This window comes from Thalassophryne amazonica, chromosome 1 (assembly GCF_902500255.1).
Source record: "Thalassophryne amazonica chromosome 1, fThaAma1.1, whole genome shotgun sequence".
Taxonomy (NCBI): Eukaryota; Metazoa; Chordata; class Actinopteri; order Batrachoidiformes; family Batrachoididae; genus Thalassophryne; species Thalassophryne amazonica.
This window is the reverse complement of record NC_047103.1, coordinates 158,158,542-158,179,659: the sequence shown is the minus strand read 5'-3', so window position 1 is coordinate 158,179,659 and position 21,118 is coordinate 158,158,542. Positions and strand designations below refer to the sequence as shown.

The window sequence follows — 21,118 nt, the reverse complement described above, 5'->3', positions numbered from 1 at the left end:
TGGGAGCAAAACCAAAAGTGTTGCGTTTATATTTTTGTTGAGTGTATGTAATCCCCCGTCTGGCCAGGAGGGCAATACAGACTCATGAATGTGATTTCCTCACCGAATAAGACATCTCTTACAATTATATAGCGCCCCCCTGTGTCTTTTACACAGTCCACCAATTTGAAAGGCAAATTTTTCCTGATTAAAATGGCTACTCCCCTGCTTCGGGATGAAAAAGTAGAAAAATAAATTTGGCTAAAAACACCCTTCTGCAATTTTTCTTGTTCTTTGGCTTCTAAGTGAGTCTCCTGTAACAAAGCTACATGAACCTGTTCCCTCTGAAGATAATTCAAGACCCTTCTCCGTTTAATTGGTGTATGGATGCCATTTACATTCCATGTACAGATGTTTATACTTGCCATAATATTGTTCTAATTTATATGGTGCAAAGTATTATCTGAGCATGCTTCCACAAATTGTTCATGTACATAAAAAGCCGTAAAACACACTGAACAGAAGAACTATCCAAAACAAAAGAAACAACCAAAAAAATGCCGAACATTGGCACGAACGTAATGCACTATCCTACTACCAACCAACAGGAGCAGTAATAGTGAAAGGGTTCCCTAACAGCAAGAGTAAACGCCTATCCACACTATAAAAAACACAAAAGAACAGAAGGGGAGTGGCAGCGCTATATATATAATCCACTCGTGAAAATAACAAATGTCTTGTCGGAATATGTAACCATTTGAAGTTCAGTAACAATCTGTGCAGTAGACAATTACTCATGGCATGAGGCCAAAAGAAACATCCACACTTTTGGGCCGTTTTTAATCTGATGGGGTAGAGTTGTCTAGGGTAGCTGACTCCAGAGACTTCAGGTATTTGTCCACATCGTCGGGATCCGAGTATATCTTCGTCGTCCCGCGGTGAGTGACCTTCAGCAAAGCGGGGTACATCATCCTGTAAACAGCTCCCACAGACTTGAGTCGCCTCTTTACGTCATCAAAGCTTTTACACTTACAGACAACAGCAGCTGAGAAATCTTGAAAGATCATCACCGTGGCATCACCATGTTTCAATTGTTGCTTTTTCTTGCTTATCTCTCATGATGCATTCATAATCTTTTGTTTGTCTTGATAATTATGAAGCCTCACAATTGCAGGACGTGGCTTTTGGTCATGAACAGAAATCGGTCCCGTACGGTGCGCTCTCTCCACTTTAATACGGCCCATTTTCGTCTCAATGTTTAGAAGTGTAGGGAGCCATCTCTCAAAGAACAGCGTGGGGTTGTTGCCCTCCGCACCTTCTGGTAGATTGAGGATCCTTAAGTTCTTGCATCTACCTCTATTTTCTAGCTCGTCTGCACGCTCGATAAGGTCCGCCACCTTTTTCTCTAGCGCCTTGAGTTTGCTGTGCATGGGAGCTGAGGCGTCTTCTATGGCTGATATCCGCGTCTCGGCCTCGGTGATTCGCGTTTCATGGCTCCATAGCTGCTCCTGTTGTGACTGCAGGAACTGGGAAATTGGCTCGAGCTTGTCTTCAAAAACCTTCGTGAGGTTTGATGTTACAATGCGGATTACCTCTTGGAGAGTCGGGTTCATTGCTCCGCTACCGCTAGCTAGCATGCTATCATCTGCATTAGCTTCACTGTCGGTATCGTTTGCGACGTCAACGTCAGTTGCAGGACTTTTATTATGTTGCCGGCTCTCAGACGGACTGAAAAATAGCTATTGATGCTCATTGTGGGTTAAGCAGTGAAAAAATGCCGGTCTTGCCGCGGCTCAGTAGATTGTAAGTGCAGGAGTAATAAAATTAAGCGCCGCCACTCTCCGGTCCGACTTTACCCATGCCGCCATATTGGAAAACTCTGTCGGGGTCATTGTCTTGTTGAAACACCCATTTCAAGGGCATGTTCTCTTCAGCATAAGGCAACATGACCTCTTCAAGTATTGTGACATATCCAAACTGATCCATGATACCTGGCATGCGATATATAGGCCCAACACCATAGAAGGAGAAACATGCCCATATCATGATGCTTGCATCACCATGCTTCACTGTCTTGACTGTGAACTGTGGCTTGAATTCAGAGTTTGGGGGTCGTCTCGCAAACTGTGTGCGGCCCTTGGACCCAAAAAGAACAATTTTACTCTCATCAGTCCACAAAATATTCCTCCATTTCTCTTTAGGCCAGTCGATGTGTTCTTTGGCAAATTGTAACCTCTTCTGCACGTCTTTTATTTAACAGAGGGACTTTGCGGGGGATTCTTGCGAATAAATTAGCTTCACACAGGCGTCTTCTAACTATCACAGCAGTTACAGGTAACTCCAGACTGTCTTTGATCATCCTGGAGCTGATCAGTGGGTGAGCCTTTGCCATTCTGGTTATTCTTCTATCCATTTTGATGGTTGTTTTCCGTTTTCTTCCACGCGTCTCTGTTTTTTTGTCCATTTTAAAGCATTGGAGATCATTGTAGATGAACAGCCTAGAATGTTTTGCACCTGCGTATAAGTTTTCTCCTCTCCAGTCAACTTTTTAATCAAACTACGCTGTTCTTCTGAACAATGTCTTGAACATCCCATTTTCCTCAGGCGTTCAAAGAGAAAAGCATGTTCAACAGGTGCTGGCTTCATCCTTAAATAGGGGACACCTGATTTACACCTGTTTGTTCCACAAAATTGATGAACTCACTGACTGAATGCCACACTACTATTATTGTGAACACCCCCTATTCTACTTTTTTTTTACTAATAGCCCAATTTCATAGCCTTAAGAGTGTGCATATCATGAATGCTTGGTCTTGTTGGATTTGTGAGAATCTACTGAAACTACTGGTACCTTGTTTCCCATGTAACAATAAGAAATATACTCAGAACCTGGATTAATCTTTTTAGTCACATAGCACTACTACTTGTATTATTCTGAACACTACTGTAGGAATTAGAGCCATTTTTACACACAGTCCCTCCATTTTCAGAGCCCAATTTGTCCACTCAGCAATTGGACAAATGATATATAAGGATTATTTTTCAAAAAATCGTCACTTAACAGCTCATCTTTTTAGTGTCAGGGAATAAATACATAAACATTTCCAAGTCACTGAATTTGTTTTGGATTTTATTTACACAATAAGAAATACGATCAATATGGTACTGTATGGAAAATCTGTGTCACGTAGGCAGTTCACAAAAACCATCAAGACACCCAGACTACTCTGATACTGTTATAGGCGTTTGTGGCTGTGATTAAAGAAGCTGTGGATGATGCAATATTTGCCTATTCCATCACCAGTCACGGTTTTAGGCCATCAGATGAAGATTAGTGTGTCTCCCATGTACCTTCTGGCATAAGTGTTATGTTTCGGACGCGGTCGGAGCACCGACCCAGCGTTTGAAAGGACCCAGCATAAAATAAGCAGAGCACGGTTCAAAAGATAACAGAATTTAATAAACATAACAGTGAGAAGTGCTAAACAACTAAAACGTCCGCGGTCTGGTGAGGTGGAAACACGGCGCGCTCTCAACAGCGCAAACGGTCCGGAGCCACAGCAGTTCGGACCCAGGGACCCCGCCGACACCCCCCAGGTGGCCGCGACAAACCAAGTCTGTGAAGAAAGAAAACATGAGGTGAGTCCAACTCCACACAGAGAGACACAACTCAAAGGTGCACGCAATCAGCAAACACTTCCTGGCTTAAATCTATACATCAGCTTCTCACCCTGCAGGCACGGAACAACTCAGTTCAAATCTCCACTGCAGCAGAAGCTGATTAGACAATTAGCATAACGTGACAGCTCACTAACACAAGGTGTGAGGGACACCAAATCCACTGTCATTACTTCATAAAAGTCACCAAAACCAAATTACCTCAGGAAGTGTGCTGAAGAGCGTGAGACCTCACCCAATCCTCCTTCACAGACTGTGGCGTCAAACCTGGTGCGGTCTCTGCGTCCGTGATGGTGAGATTGTTCTCCTGACGTCGATCTCACACGTCTGCTCACAAGGTCGAGTCTCTGGCAATCACACACTGTGCATTCAAGGTTTAAATACAGCAATCTCTGATTAAGACAAAATACACCACAGCTGTGAGTCCTGATGACCTGCATGTGAAAACAAGCCTCAGGTGTTCAGGGTGAGGTCCTGATGCTCAGCCACTCAGTCCTGAATGCATACCACCTGGTGGGAGAAACAGAAAACAAAAACCAAGCCAGCCAAACACCCCAGCCCACAACAATAAGGTAGATAAAATTTCATGCCTTCTTTTAAGAAATTAACTGGTGATGCAACAGTCAAACGTCACACTACACACAGTTTCTCCAGTAACAGCCACAGAAGCCGACAAAGCTTCAGAGTTGTCTGGGTGTCTTGATGGCTTCCCTCACTAGACTCCTTGCATCGTCACTCATAGTGCAGCAGATAACAGAATATTTGCAGAGGAATCCTTCAAATCCGGTTACAAGCACCAAGATTTGACTGTGTATACCTTTTGGTACATATTTTAGAAAAATAATGTTAGCCATTTGTATTTTCAATAGGGGGCCAATTAGGGGTCAATTGAAGAACTGCATAGGGGTGAATTTTTCCAGAACAGGATTTTTTTTTTATAAACATCTTGGTAAGGAAGAAGAGATTCTATTATCATTGTCCATACATGAATGCATAGAACCAAACTTGTCCTTCCCATTTATCTCATCCTATAGTTAGATACAATCCAAACATGAGGAGCAGTGGGCAGCCTCAGTCCAGCGTCCAAAGACCAATTCCGGATCTAGAGATGCTGCCTTGGTCAGGGCCAGAGAAAGGAGCAGATCCTAATGTGCATGTAATTAATAGTGGTAGGAAACCAGAATGCCTGGAAGAAACTCACACAGACACAGGGAGAACATACAAGCTCCACACAGAAGGGAACTGGGCATGGGTGGAATCAAACCCCAGATCTTCTTGCTGTGAGGCAAGAGTACTAACCCCTGAGCCACCGTCTGCACTATCAGACTGATGAAAGTTACAATTCTACACGACAACCACATCATGGTTGTTTCATTTCAGCTCCATCATTGTGCTGCACAAAAGCAAAATTACAAAAACTGTGCCACCTGTCCAAAGACCTACGGAGCTGACTCTTGTATAAGCTGGTGTCAGCTTTTTGGTTCTACTATTACTAATACTATGCATTTTTAAACATCAGATTTCTTACTTTCAAACTAGTTAATGCTGTAAACTCAGTCCCTCAGGATTTATGTTTGTGTTTTAACCTCTCGCTATTTTTCTTCTTTTTGCATATATACTCAACAAAAATATAAACGCAACACTTTTGGTTTTGCTCCCATTTTGTATGAGATGAACTCAAAGATCTAAAACTTTTTCCACATACACAATATCACCATTTCCCTCAAATATTGTTCACAAACCAGTTGAAATCTGTGATAGTGAGCACTTCTCCTTTGCTGAGATAATCCATCCCACCTCACAGGTGTGCCATACCAAGATGCTGATTAGACACCATGATTAGTGCACAGGTGTGCCTTAGACTGCCCACAATAAAAGGCCACTCTGAAAGGTGCAGTTTTGTTTTATTGGGGGGGATACCAGTCAGTATCTGGTGTGACCACCATTTGCCTCATGCAGTGCAACACATCTCCTTCGCATCATCCGTGAAGAGAACACCTCTCCAACGTGCCAAACGCCAGCGAATGTGAGCATTTGCCCACTCAAGTCGGTTACGACGACAAACTGGAGTCAGGTCGAGACCACGTTGAGGACGACAAGCATGCAGATGAGCTTCCCTGAGATGGTTTCTGACAGTTTGTGCAGAAATTCTTTGGTTATGCAAACCGATTGTTTCAGCAGCTGTCCGAGTGGCTGGTCTCAGACGATCGTGGAGGTGAACATGCTGGATGTGGAGGTCCTGGGCTGGTGTGGTTACACGTGGTCTGCAGTTGTGAGGCTGGTTGGATGTACTGCCAAATTCTCTGAAACGACTTTGGAGACGGCTTATGGTAGAGACATGAACATTCAATACACGAGCAACAGCTCTGGTTGACATTCCTGCTGTCAGCATGCCAACTGCACGCTCCCTCAAATCTTGCGACATCTGTGGCATTGTGCTGTGTGATAAAACTGCACCTTTCAGAGTGGCCTTTTATTGTGGGCAGTCTAAGGCACACCTGTGCACTAATCATGGTGTCTAATCAGCATCTTGGTATGGCACACCTGTGAGGTGGGATGGATTTTCTCAGCAAAGGAGAAGTGCTCACTATCAGAGATTTAGACTGGTTTGTGAACAATATTTGAGAGAAATGGTGATATTGTGTATGTGGAAAAAGATTTAGATCTTTGAGTTCATCTCATACAAAATGGGAGCAAAACCAAAAGTGTTGCGTTTATATTTTTGTTGAGTGTATATATCTACGTATCTGTCCACATCTCTCTGTGTGCTTGTCCTCTCCACCTTACTTTCCTGCTCCCAGGTTTGCCGCGAGTTCCAGCGGGGTAACTGTGCACGTGGCGAGACAGACTGCCGCTTCGCTCACCCGAGTGACAACCCCATGATCGACACCAGCGACAACACGGTCACCGTCTGCATGGATTACATCAAGAGTCGCTGCTCCCGCGAGAAGTGCAAGTACTTCCACCCACCGGCCCACCTGCAGGCCAAGATCAAGGCCGCCCAACATCAGGCCAATCAGACGGCTGTGGCTGCGCAAGCTGCAGCTACGGCTGCAGCCATGGTGAGAGCACAACACTACAGCCTGCCTACCTGTCTGCCTACACAGCGAGAAACATGCATTTGTCTTTGTGGTAACATGCAGATTTCATGATTTCTCTCCTTCTTTAGAACACACTAACTCTTGTAAGGTCTGGATGGGGCAGTAATGGCGTATACCTTGAAATTTCTAGTAAAATCTGAAATACAAAATTGCTTTTTGAGGCTTTTATGTGTCCCCAAATAAGCAGGTTTTTTTAGGGTTACGGAAGAAGCCAAAACAACATGCACAATATAATTCACACTATAAAATCAAACTTTCTGTAAATTGGATATCAGAGATTCTTGGGAATCCAGGATTCTCACTCATACAGTATGCTGTGCTTCACACAGTATACTGTACTGTACTAGTTCTAGATGTGACTGAGTCTGAAATGTAATTCTTTGTTAACTAACCATAAACAGACACACAGGCTCATGAAATAATATGATATTATTAAAGAATATCAAAATCAACAACACATAATCAAATAATATGCTGTTAATGATGACACCCGCAGTAGCATAAAATGTGGAGCACTGCTTTATTACAGTATAAAACATAGCCACCAGTGCTGGTTTATTCTAGTAGACTCCAGTGTGCCATTCATGGACAATGGACATCCCAAAGTCAGGCTATTGTATACAGTAAGTGGGGTTTAGCGAGAACGAAATGCGCCACTGTAGTAACGGAACAACATTCAGTTATCTCACTGCAGTCTGTGCCCTTGGTTCACACAGAGACAATGTGCTGGCTTCAACCCCCCCCCCCCCCCCCAATCCCCCCACTGCTCTCAGCGATAAGTGCGCCTCTCTGCAGATCACCGCAATCGAATCAAAGACTGATGAGAGTGAGTGGCTGAGGGTTACATCACGCTGGGGGTATACGTTCCTCTATTAAAAGATAAATAAATTAAAAATAACTGAATAAAAAAATTTCCCAATCAGCTAGTGGAAGAGGCGTGGCTGTTGTGTGCCACCCTCCCCCAGACTCTGAGCAGCTTCTTTTGAATGCACACCTTATTCTCCACCACTATGCTGACTTTTTTTTTTTCCCCTTCCATGGCATGGGCATGCTCCACCCATTGCATGTACGCCTCACTGGCTTGCTCCGTTGCTGCTTGCACTCTCTGTTTTGTTTGCCTCTCCCCCCATAAGCCCACAGTGTGGATAATTAGCCGACTGTGAGTGCAGACTATTTTTTTTTAACAACTGCATGAATGACATGCAAAATGTATGATGTAAAGAAATCACATGGCCTGGAATGCTGATCGATCTAAATCAGAACAGCCTATGTATTAGCTCCACTATGCCTCATCAAACAGGACTTACCTTGCTCGTGCATTCTGCTGAGGATCCTGTGCTTCACACACCTTTGTCGCCAGTTTATCTGCACTATGCTCCACTTCTTCATTGAACCATGCGCTAAAGGTGAGGGAGGTTACCTTTAGGATTGTGAGTTGCTGAGTCAGCACTATCAATCCAATTTTCTTTTAGCCGTTAGCCTAAACTGAAGCAGTTTTATTGGACCAGAGACTCATAAAACCTGTAGTGCTGCACTGCCACAAATAGGTAATGTTGTTATCCATAATTCAGTTTTAGTCTTCTTTTTTTTTAACTCTAAAAACGAGTAGGCTGAAGTGGACTGTAGATAAGGTTACATATTAACTGATGCAGTTTAAGTAAGAAGATCCACTGACTGAGATCATGTCCTTTTTACTGTGTCCACTTCATGCCTTGCTTGCCATGCTGTGATCTTTTCTGTCTTTGCAAAATGACTGCAATCATCTTTGCTTTCCATGTCACCTTATGAGACCATCTTCCAATCAAACTAACCACTGTGTTCGATTGTGTTAACAGTACAGTCCATCAGCAATGCATTGTCACATTTTATGACAACATACATTACACGTTACCAGAAAATCCACATACATGAAGCAAGAGGCTTGTGCATGGACCCCTCAAGTGCTGTGCTCATCACATCCATTATGATTTGTTTTCATTGTCTCAGCAGTGACATCAAACGGTTAGCTACAGAGGTTTTTCTTAATGACAGCAATGGCTTTTAAAAACTACTTATTTCTCTACCTTGTTAGGTTGACTTTATTGGATCTGCAAACAACTGGGCTTTTACATTTTCAAATGCAATCATAAACAGGGCTCCACATTCTGTGATTGAACTCTTAGCGCCGCCTCACCTCCTCAAATCCACTGACCACACTAACAAGTCACACACCCTCATACTGCATTGTTAGTTTGTGGATTTGCACTTATTCCAATGGACTGTTGAGATCCGGAATGTGAATCACAGCAATGTGGAAAAGGATGTGATTGTAAAAAAATTGCGTTGCTTTTTTTATTACTGCTGCAAGTGTGACAGCACTTTGCGAGCCCCTTGATTTCTTCAAAGAGGCGCTTGTGAAGGCAGGGTTGTAAATTTGAGGGGAATAATTTCACCATTCAGAATCCAGTCTGCTGCTTTTTTTCCCATTCCCCAAACAGGCGCCAAGCCACACTCTATAAATAGTGTTTAGGCAGCGCTGTAATTATTATGTGTAGGATGGTGGTGGGACTGAGTATCCGGCCTTTAACCTCTGTTCAGATCTCACATACCTATACCCGATACCTATAGTCCCAATCAGCTCTGTTCACCTGACTGCATTTTGTTGACGTATAGATGTTAAAAGAGTTGAGTTAGTTGTTCAGAAATAGTTTGTTATTACTAAATGCCTTCCTGGTAGTTTGAAGTACAACATAGAATCTTGTTTTGTTTTATTTAACCAAACATTAATGAACTGTAGATGTTTTTTTCTTTTGCTTTGGTACTAATTTCAAAAAGTAGCAACGTTTCTTTAAAGTAAACAACAGTTTTTTGTTTATGTGCATGCCTATTGTTTTGTATGTGGTATACTTGCATTCAGATTATTTTTGTTTTTGTTTTTTTCCTTCTCACCTATCCACAATGCAATGCTGTCCCCCATGACGCACCTCTGCTTGCTGTTACCTGTATGTTAATACGCTTGAATCCCATTGGCCCACTGCCATCATGTGCTCGCTGCCTGCTAATTAAAGACTCAGTCGACTGCCAAAGCAATGAAGCGACCCCTCGAGGCAACTTTAGACCTGGTACTTTGACCTTTCACCTTTTGCTTTGCATGTAGCTTCTTTAATTGTACTGTAGCCACTCACAAAATTTTAAGTTGGCTCTTTTGTTTTTGTGAAACCCTGTAAGAAAGTTGAAACTATATATGTATATTGATGTGCTCTTATACTCGCCAGTTTCAATTCTGGATTCTAATGTAGTGCATATTTATGAAATTCACAACAATGTAATGTTAAATAATTCTCACACTCTTTTCTTAATTGTGTTGTTGATGATTGCCATGCTATGGTGTAGTTTCTCATCGTCTTTGTGATATTTAACGCAGTTTCCATTGTTGCCTTGTGCTGTGCATAGCCAAATAACAGATTTACAAATTTCTGTCTCGGCATCTTTAATTCCATACCTCAAATTTCCTCTACCTCTTATTGTGTTCTGGTGACCAGGTATTTCCCCACGGTGTCCTCCAGCCTCTACCAAAGAGACCAGCACTTGAGAAGAGCAATGGAGCAAGCTCCCTGTTCAACCCCAGTGTGTTGCACTACCAGCAGGCATTGGCTAACGCACAGCTCCAGCAGCCTGCCTTCTTTCCCACAGGTAACTGTCAGTGATGCAGAAAAAGTCCAGAAACACTCAGAAAATGCACTTTTGTTTGTTACATATTTAATCCTTAATAGAGAACTTAAAGCTACAGTGTGTTTGCTTTAGGGCCCCTTCACACATAGTGCGAATTGGGTAGATTTGCACATAAGGGGCCTCATGTATCAACGTGCGTACGGCGATATTTGAGCGTATATGGGGTGTACGCCAAAACGGCTGCGCCACTTGGCATTTATCAATGTGGTCGTTGGCGTACGCTGCGCTGAAAATATACACCAGGTCGAGAGGTGGTGTAAATTATATGCCAAAATGAACCAGCACAGGAATCCACATAAAAATGAATATGATCGGCCTGATAAACAGTGCCATCATACAAATCAATGCATATGTTACATAAATAACACTTTCCTGATTATACTACATAATAATCAATACAAATCCCGCTTTTGCGGGATTGCTGGTCTATCGAGCACGATCCGTGGCCACAGCGCTGACCGCAAAGAAAGCGCTGCGCGCCTTTTTCTCCAGAGCCTGAAGCCAGAGCAGTGCTGAGCTTAACTTTATGTGGTGTGACCGTTTTAGACTGTGAAATTGATAATTACAACTGTGGTGTTGTCATCATTCCCTTCACCCGTGCTGTCGTCTCCATTCGTTTGTCACAATAAAATAAATAAAGAAATACATTTTAAGAATAAAGAAATCTGAAAAATTAGGCGTGTCTTATTAATTGAGCAAGCAAATATCCACATGTCAAGAATTATTAACATGAAAAGAGAATACAGTGGTCCCTCGCTATAACGCGGTTCACCTTTCGCGGCCTCATCGTTTCGTGGAGTTTTTAGTCCAATTTTGCATGCCTTTTTTTTTTTACAGTGTTCTGTGTTCTGCGTGTCTGTTTATAAGAATCTTCTCGCCCAGAAGAAAAAAGAGCGCCAACAACTACTCATAACTGTGTTTGTCACTCGGAAACACACCTGCAGGCAGGTGTGAGTGGAAAAAGGCGCGGCGTCAGGACGCAGAGGCGCGATCTGTGAAATACTGGTCAGTCACTATTAATAATTTCTTATGTGTCCAACCTCGTAGGTTGATCGTTAAAATTAAATTCGTTAGTTCTAAAAGCCATCATAATTATTTATAGGAAAACGTTCTATTTTTATTTCTCAAACAAATGTTTGGGCCTGAAAACAGTTTGGTCTTATTTTTCTGCTAAGGTTTGAACTTTGAGAGTGTTTACACACGAGAGAAAATTGAGAAAATGTTAATGCCTGATTGAGAAAGTGTATAAAGTGGTTTTACAGGGTTTTTACAGCTTTAAAACATCTATAATAATTGTAAAAAAATAACGCTGACTACATCGCGGTTTCACGTATTACGGGCTATTTTTAGAACGTAACTCCCGCGATAAACGAGGGACCACTGTAACACTTTTTTGATTATACTACAAAACAGTTGATGCGATGGCCGCTTTTGACGCTCTGTTGGCACGCGTCGTGATTGGTGGAGTACTTTTTCTTTGCTGTCTTCCTGGCTTCCATGTCGTAAAATGAGGGTGTGTCTGAAGCGGAGTCTGAATATTTATGGGCGTGTTTATTATAATTGCGATTGTTTTTACCCGCCGCATTTATCAATGTCGCGTCAGGCGTACGCCGGAAATGGGCAGGTGCGCACTGCTTAATACATGTCACGGCAACTTTGGTGTACTTCAAATTTACACCGTAAATTTAGCCACAAGTGCGCAACTTTGATACATGAGGCCCAGAGTGCGCATGAAGCAGGAATTATGTGCAAAACATGTAAAATCGTAGCTGGCTTGTACACCTGTTGCACTGTGCGAGCCCATTGATCCCTCTCGCGGCAGGTGTCGGCCAAATTCCAGGTGACACACATGAACATCTAATACCAGTTGTTTGGCACTTGCAAAATGTGTGACCATTCACACTATTAACACAACAACAGTCAGCAGACAATCACTGTCAAGCTGCGTGTGAAATTTGTTTAAGCACCCCACGACTGTTAAGTTGCACATGTGGCGTGCGAGAGTGTCGGCTCCCCCCACAACACATGTGTGCATGTGTTCCATCCCCCAGTTTGGTCAGTTATCACAGCACTTTTTTCTTTTTTAGAAAATACATTTATCTGCTTGTTGATTTTAGCCATTTCACGCTCCTGTTACAAAACAGTGATTGGTAATTAGAGCGTGCGGGCTCAAATCCCGTGAGTGGCATTTTTTTTATTTAACCAGGGTTATTTATCCACAGGGTTCTGTATTGCGTCCCCTTTTATGTAGTATTTATATCAACTCGGTGATATTCACTAATTATACAGCTGGTTTTCATTTTATTTTCCTCCACATCAGCGGCGCAATGTGGTGCACCTCGTCCCATGGAACAAAGTGCAAGCAGCTGCAGCCACGCGCATGAACCGTCGCACCGGCATCGCCTGCCCGTCAGCGCGATGTTTCGTGGTGCGCTCATACGAGCTGCTTCGCTGTGAGTCGCCCTGAGTTGTACATATTTGCACTATGTGTGAAGTGTCGTCTAATGGTGAGGGTGCAGACTGCATTATGCCATCGCCAGTCATGATTTTGTTTCCCCTTCACATTTTCACTTTGGGTTTTTTTTGGCAACGGGGTTTCATGCTCCCTTGCCTTCTCTTATGAAAAGCAACATGTGTGATACCTTTGTTACACAAAAATGAGGGTTCCCAAACTTGCTAGCAACCAGTCGACAGTGTATAAGGGAGATTTTTTTTTTCCTTCAGTCTTCTGTTCATGTTGCAGAATGTGAAAGAGAACGTAAGTATGTTCCTTTTGGGTTGCTGTACCGACATGGCGGTGCAACATGGCGGCCATGAGGGGGCCCACTCCCATGTAGATATGATGGAGTCATTTTCATCTCATGAAAACACTTTGATTCATTGTTGCAGGTTATTATTAATATATCATATCCATTTTCTATACCCACTGACTCCAGTTATGTTCATTGTGGGGGCTATCCCAGCAGTCACCCTGGACATGACGTCAGTCTGTTGCAGGGCCACATATAGACAGATAAACACATTCACGCGCACACCTACGGTCAATTTAAAGTTTACAATTCACCTAACCTGCATGTCTTTGGATGTGGGAGGAACCCAGAGCATCGGGAAGGAACCCACACAGGGAGAACATGCAAAGTCCACACAGAAAAGGTCAGGAAGCGATCCTATGACCTTCTTGCTGTGAAGCATCAGTGCCTTAATATATCACAATAAATATATAATAGACAAATGAATTATACTACAATGAACAGATGGTTATAAATGTTATATATTCCTTTTCTGCTAATAAACACCCCTAAATCCTATACACTGTACCTTTAAGTGCAAAAGTGAGAGAACCTCTCGCGATTAATTACAGCTGTGTGGAATTTGTGAAGCTCTGTAGTGATGGAACGCGACAAAGTTTCAGTCAGTCACTTTGATCTCGTGCCTACTAATATAAAAACGTAATTGCTGCCAGATGTAAAAGAGCAGTGCAGGCTTTGGTCAGGCCAAAGATATGATATATAACCACGTCAACATATTATATGCATGTTACACAGTGGTTCCCAAACCTTTTCTTTTAAGACGCTCCTGAAAACAACTTAAACTTTTCACTCAGATCGTCATTTTTGTCTTTCTTTTGAGCATGTTACTATTGAACAAATGGAAAATACAACATAGAGTTTGCAAAAAGAGGAACACAAGGATCTTGCAGAAGTGAAGGGGAGCTGCTGTACAGTTTTATTACACTGGTCAACAAAGAACTACTTTTTTTTTTGCATGGACTTTGAGAACTGAGTTAGGGTAATTTTGGGGTGCTGAATCAGAATCTGAGCTCAGATTAACTCCATCACATCAAGTTGTTGTTTTTTTTTGGGGGGGGGGGGGGGGGTTGCAATCTGCATGCTCCTTATTGATGACGCCACTAATCACACACAAAAGCAGCTTCAAAAGCATAGTTTTTATACCAGGTATGGGAAATGGGGGTGGGGGGGGGGTGATATCATCGCTCAACGACTGCAACGAAAGGTTGAAAAACAAACTAAACAAACAAACAAAAAACGTGCAGTAGGTATCAGAAAAAGGGTGATAATATGATATGTATAGAGGGAGCAAAAAAGTAAGGATGAGACAGGGGAGCTGCAAAGTAAAGCCCTGGTCACACCAAATAATAAAGCCATGATTAATGAGCCACTTATGGATTTGTCAGAAATTTTAGTGATTATTCAAATAATGGCCCGCATATATGATGTTCTTCTGAAGGAATTGTAGGAAACAGATGTTGAAAAAGGCTACAGGGCTTTCTCAGAGTGGAACCTGCTCTGTTCCACGTAGCCTGTCCTGTCCTCGTAGCCACCAAGCACTCAGATAATGGGCTTATAGCAGCCTTGTACTCACCACTAATGTGCCTCTAACATCCTCGTTTGTCCTTGTAGTACCTCGTACACACATTGCCCACGCTATTTTTGGTAAATTTTGAACTTCTTGACATTAGCGCCACACTCAGAGATGAGCCGCGTTAGCCAAATAATCTGCTTCTAAGAGCCACTATTCTCCCATGTTTCTTGAATACCTCCAATTGTAGACCCCCCCCCAAAAAAAAAAAAACAAAACAAAAAAAAAAACACACTACGTGACTCATTGTTCATCATTCATTATTCGGTGTGACCAGGGCTTAACCCTCTCATTGCATTAACAAAGCCATAACGGGGCTCCATCGCCCAACAAAAATGGACTTTTGGAGCCTTAATGTGCATCTGATTTGCTCCATTTGTTAGAGATCCCATACTTTTTGGATCCATATGTTATAAATTGGTGGATTTGGTATCAGCCATCTGAGTGTTATACATTTTAATGCAGCTGTGAATAAAATATTCAGTACATATTTTGTGGCCCTCTTCTCAAATCCTCCAGGAATGGCCCCCAATAATGCTACTGTAGGCTCCTGTGGGATATCTTGCTGGAAAACTTCTCAGAGGTTGTCAAATACCTCTATCCAATAAAAACTTAGCTTAGGACAGGACTAGAATATGTGAGTGTGATTAGCGATAAATGCTCCACAGTCTCTCCAACATGAGCTGGGCTCATCTTGGCTACTATTTCTGAAATTTAGTGATTATTTTCCATTTAAATTCCCTCCATGTGTTTGAATTTGTGGTCAGGCGTGCCTCAGTCCACACCTGGTTCAGGGCGCACTGAGTATGTACTAATAGTATGTACTCATTGGAGCACCCAGGGGGCTATTCAAACAGGCCAACTAGTAACATATCACTCCTGAAAACGATCTTTGGCTTTTCACATGAGGTAAATCTGCCCTGCGATTGGATTTTGGAAAACCATGTGATGGTGAACCAATTCCGATTGGACACTCACATTGTGCATGTCATCACACAGCTTCTATGAGGAGTACAAAGATGGCCAATGGCTGGCTCGAAAGTCTGCGGCGTTAACTTTTCAGCAAAAAAAAAAAAAGTACGTTTCTATCATTCCTATCATTCAAAAGTTATTTATAATTTAACAAAGCTTGGTCTTAGCCGTCGTATACGACGGCGTTGGCCCCAGAGGGTTAATAGGCTCTGTAAATTGGTCTCCATAGTATCTCCCAGTCTGATCCTAATAAACAAATTGGGTGATTACCTGAATAACTCATCTGGGTAAAATTGCTGTGAGTATATGCAGATCTGCATTCAGTAATGATATTTGTCTATAGGACTGGCATTCAGTGGGGTCTTAAATCACTTTTCATATGACTACTCTGGTTGCTTCAGTCCAGGATGGTACCATAGTTTTAGATTCTAGTGCATGATGATATGCTTTTAACAGTAGGGGAGACTGATCTATAAAAGTTTCGTAAAAGTCATTAACATATCCATTTGTCTCAGGGCTTTTGTTATTTCTGAATGTTAAGATCACTTGAGGTTGAAGCCATTTGACACTGGATCACAGTCTCTTGTTAGAAATTCTTTACAAACACGGTGTTTCTACACATGCAATCTCTTAGTTTGCAGACTATTTGGCTAGTAGGACTCAATGTGTTCAGATGGCTGGTGTTAACTCTCTCTTTCTCAAGATAATAAAAGGTTTTCCTCAAGGCTCAGTTTTGGGACCTGTCTTGTTCACACTTTATACTACTGACCTGTGTACAAATCTGTCAAACGCCTTCTGTCATGTGTATGCTGATGACACCGTAATCTATTGCTGCTCAAACTCAGTGACACAGGCATTTGAATTCTTGCAGTCCGCTTTTGATGTGATGCAGAACCATCTAGAGAAATTCAAACTAGTCTTGAATGCAGAAAAATCCAAAATAATGTTTTTCTCGAAATCACCTGTTTTCTTGGAGAACATACATCAATCAAAACTGACGCGGTAATGTTCTTGAGCTAGTCAGTAACTACAAGTATTTGGGATTGACTATTGACACGGAGCTACCTTTTAAAGTTCATTTTTAATACTTGATCTCCAAATTAAGGGTGAAGCTATCCTTCCTTTACAGAAATAAGTCATGCTTCTCCTTAAGCGCTCGGAAGCTCCTGATAACTGCTACCTTCCTGCCCTTATTGGACTATGGTGATGTTGTGTATAGGTGTGCCTCAACCAGTTGTCTAAGGTCCTTGACCCTGCTGTATCATTGTGCCTTGAGATGCATCACTGGTTGTAGTTGCCTCACTCACCACTGAGTTGTACACCAAAGCAGGCATGCCATCTTTGTCTGTTAGACGATATACACATTGGATGCTTCTGGTTTACAAAACTGTTATTGGTCTGGTTCCAACCAATTTATCCAGTTTACTTCAGTGATCTAATAGCTGTTATGCTCTTCGCTCAAATGACATGTTACATTTTTGTGTACCTCATATTATTCTCTGTACTATATTGGATCATTGCTGTTTCCTCAGTCTAAATGCTAATAATTTACTTGCCCTGTTGCCATATTCATAGTATCTTTGGTTAGTGAATGTTAAGTTTTCCTCAATGTTATCCAATAGAAGACTATGAAGTTCTCTGTGAACTACAGGTTATCCGATAGAAGACTATGAAGTTCTCTGTGAACTGCATTTAATTCCTTCGTAAGACTAATCAAAGTGGATTGTTTGTGTATCCTCTACCTCATGTTATTTAGCACCCCTCTCCTTTTTTCTAGCCAAGGTAAAAGAAATATTATGGCCCCTAATGTATGCCTTTGCACAGTCCCACAGTATAAAGAGCATTATTTCAGGCGAGGCATTGGTATCTAGATAGTTCTTGAGCTCTGCTGTGATGAAAGAGATGAATTGTTTATTATTAAGGAGGGATGCTTGAATGTTGGTCTTTGGCCTATATACCATTTTAATACAACAGGTGCATGATCGGAGATGTCAAGGCAGTATCTCAATGTCAGCAATCCTATGTTGTTCTACCTTGAGTGTATAGAAGGAATTAATCATTTTCAGGGTCTTTTTTTTAATTAAACACTCAAAAGTAATATACAATACAAATTATGTAAAAAATTCCAATTGTTATTCTTTGATTTTCTTCCCATGAACATTAAACAATACATAATAGAAACCAACAGCCAGCTGCTAAACAAAATATAACAAAGAAACCCAGAGAAAAAAAGGGGGGGGGGGATTAAATGAGTAAATATAAAACAATATATATAAAATAAAGGTGGGGGGGTACAACAGTGCTAGGGGGAATGGGAGAAAGGGAATCAGTGGGCTCTTCAGAGGCATTAGTTGTGGATCTCTCAAAGAATTCCAGAAACGGACGCCACAACTTATAAAAATTGTTTTTTGATCCACAAATTGTACATCTGATTTTTTTCTAAATCCATGCAGGACATTATATCTCTTCACCATTGTGCATGTGAAGGGGGTGAAGATCTTTCTACTAACTAATATTTCTTGTAGCTAATAAAAATGAAAAATTCAATACTTTAAGCTTGGAATTTGGCAAGTTAAGGTCCGGGGCCACTCCAAAAATAGCACAGAGTGGATCTGCTTTAATTTGATGCTGCAGGACATCAGAGATTGTGTAAAAAACAGAATTCCAAAAATTGACCAATGAGGGACAGGACCAGTACATGTGGAGCAGTCTACACCTTCCACAAGATAGATCAACGTCTGAATACATGTGTGCCAACTTAACCTTGGACAAGTGCACACGATGAACAATTTTAAATTGAATGAGTGCGTGTCGAGCACACATTGATGTAGTGTGAACCTGGCCACGCTACAGTTCATTTGTAATGATGACATTGAGATCTTGTTCCCATTTGGATTTAATAATGGCTGCAGAAGGATACTGAAGGTTTGAAATATAATTGTACAAAGCTTAAATTACACCCCTAGAAGTTGGCTTAAACATTAACAGATCATCAGTAGGATTGTCTGGAGGGTTTTGAGGAAATCGTGCAGTCATAGTTTGCATATAGTGTCTGACCTGTTAAAAAAAAAAAAAAAGAGGGAATACCAAATTTGGTAGACAGTTGGAAAAAAGCTTGCAAAATGTCCATCTAAATATAAATCAGTAAAACATTTTAAACCCTTTCTGTGCCAAATGTGAAAAGTATTATCTGTCACTGAAGGAACAAATAAGTGATTCACAGCAACTGGACTTTGAAATGAGAAAGACTGGAGACTAAAACTTTTCTTAAACTGAGACCAAATTTTGATAGATTGATGTACTACTCTATTATTATTAGGTAAAGACAAAGCAAGAAGAACTGATGAATCTAAAGTTGCAGGCAAAGAAATCCTATTGTCCGCATGACACTCCGTGACGACCCAGACAGGTGGGGTTGGTTCCAAGTAAAAGTGTTTCCAGTACAACAAGCACTTGATATTTGCAGCCCCAGCCCAGTAATAATGTTGAAAGTTGGGCAGAACTATACCTCCCCTTCTCTTAGACCTCTGAAGAAGAGCTTTCCTCAATCTTGGATGTTTACCATTCCAAATAAATGAAATGATTAAAGAACCCAGAGAATTAAAATGGATTTAGGAATCAGAATGGGAAGACACTGAAACAAGTATAAAAATTTTGGAAGTAGCATCATTTTAACAGGATGAATTCTGCCAATTAAAGAAAAAGATAATGGGGACCATTTAGACAGTATTTGTTTGCACTGATCAAATAGGGGAGAAAATTATACTTAAACAAATAATTAAAATTATTTAGTGACACATATTCTAAGATAATTGAAACTATCAGTAGCTACTTTAAAAGGGTCATTTTCAAGACCCTTGTCTGGAACCTTATCATTAATCACAAATAATTCACTTTTTTTCATATTAATTTTGTACCCAGAAAGCTTACTGAAACCATCCAGTATATTAACTACAGCAGGTAAAGAAGTAAAAAGATTGGAAAGGAACAACAAAAGACCATCAGCATAAAGTGAGACCCTGTGCTCAATGCCACCCCTCCAAATGCCTTGTATGTCCCCACTGCCATGAACCACAATTGCTAGCAGTTCGATAGCTAGGGTAAAAAGCAAAGGACTTAAATGTCAGCCCTGCCTCGTCCCACAGTAAGGCCTAAAATAGGAACAATTTATTAAAACTGAAGCCAGAAGACTAATATAAAGAAGTTTAATCCAGGAACAAAATAAAGGGCCGAAACCAAATGTTTTAAAAGTAAAAAAACAGACCTATCAAATGCTTTTTCAGCATCCATAGAAATGAGACATTCAGGTATCTTTTGGTTAGGAGTGTAAATGATGTTAAAAAGCCATCTTATGTTAAAGAAAGAATGCCGATTCTTAATAAAGCCAGTTTGATCAGGTGATATTATGTAAGGAAGAATTTTTTCCAACCTACAAGCCAGTAGTTTTTACAGAATTTTAAAATGAGTATTCAACAAAGATATAGGCCTGTAAGATGCACAGTCAGCTGGATCCTTATCTTTTTTAAGCAACACAGAGGTACAGGCCTGGTAACACGATGCAGGAAGTGCACCAGAGTCAATAGACTCTTTGAAAACTTGGCAAAGAAAAGGGGCAAGGTCATCCGAAATTTTTTTTTTCTTGGAAAAAATCAGCACAAAACCCATCAGGGCCTGGAGATTTTCCTGATTGCATAGATGATATTGCCAACAGAATTTCCTCTTTTGTGATGGGAGCTTCAAGAGTTTGTCTAAGTTCAGGGGAAAGCAGAGGCATAGTAATAGAGTTGAAGTAATTAATCCTTGAATAACAGGTATGCCAACTTGAATAGAAAGTGAAGTCCCTGCTTCTTGGAAATTTACTCCTCCTTACATCCACAAGGCCCACTTCTACAGATTGATATGTGAGTACTTTCCTCATTCTCGGTAGGGGAGCTTTAGATGTAGGTCGTCTGTACATTAGTTGCGACAACAAACAATTAAAATCTCCTCCCATCAAAAGCAGCCCAGGCCTGTACTGTAATACCATAGTAAACAGTGCTGTGAAGAAACTAGGATCATCCTCAATGGGACTGGGTGGATATACATTTATGAGGGACACTGATGTACAGTAGTGTTCAGAATAATAGTGCTATGTGACTAAAAAGATTAATCCAGGTTTTGAGTATATATCTTATTGTTACATGGGAAACAAGGTACCAGTAGATTCAGTAGATTCTTTCAAATCCAACAAGGCCAAGCAAGCATTCATGATATGCACACTCTTAAAGCTGTGAAATTGGGCTGTTAGTAAAAAAAAA

General features: G+C 41.3%; 1 protein-coding gene across 9 annotated transcripts in view; it reads left to right on the top strand.

Annotated features, from left to right (window-relative positions):
- LOC117516344 (muscleblind-like protein 2a) overlaps positions 1-21,118 on the top strand; it is a 200,057-nt gene that overhangs the window by 153,509 nt on the left and 25,430 nt on the right. For 8 of the 9 annotated variants that reach the window (XM_034177312.1, XM_034177319.1, XM_034177333.1 and 5 more), the window contains 3 exons: positions 6,459-6,719; positions 9,806-9,859; positions 10,280-10,430. In XM_034177312.1, coding sequence (XP_034033203.1) covers positions 6,459-6,719; positions 9,806-9,859; positions 10,280-10,430 — 466 coding nt within the window. The remainder of the gene's footprint in view (positions 1-6,458; positions 6,720-9,805; positions 9,860-10,279; positions 10,431-21,118) is intronic. The other variant, XM_034177341.1, reaches the window with a different exon arrangement.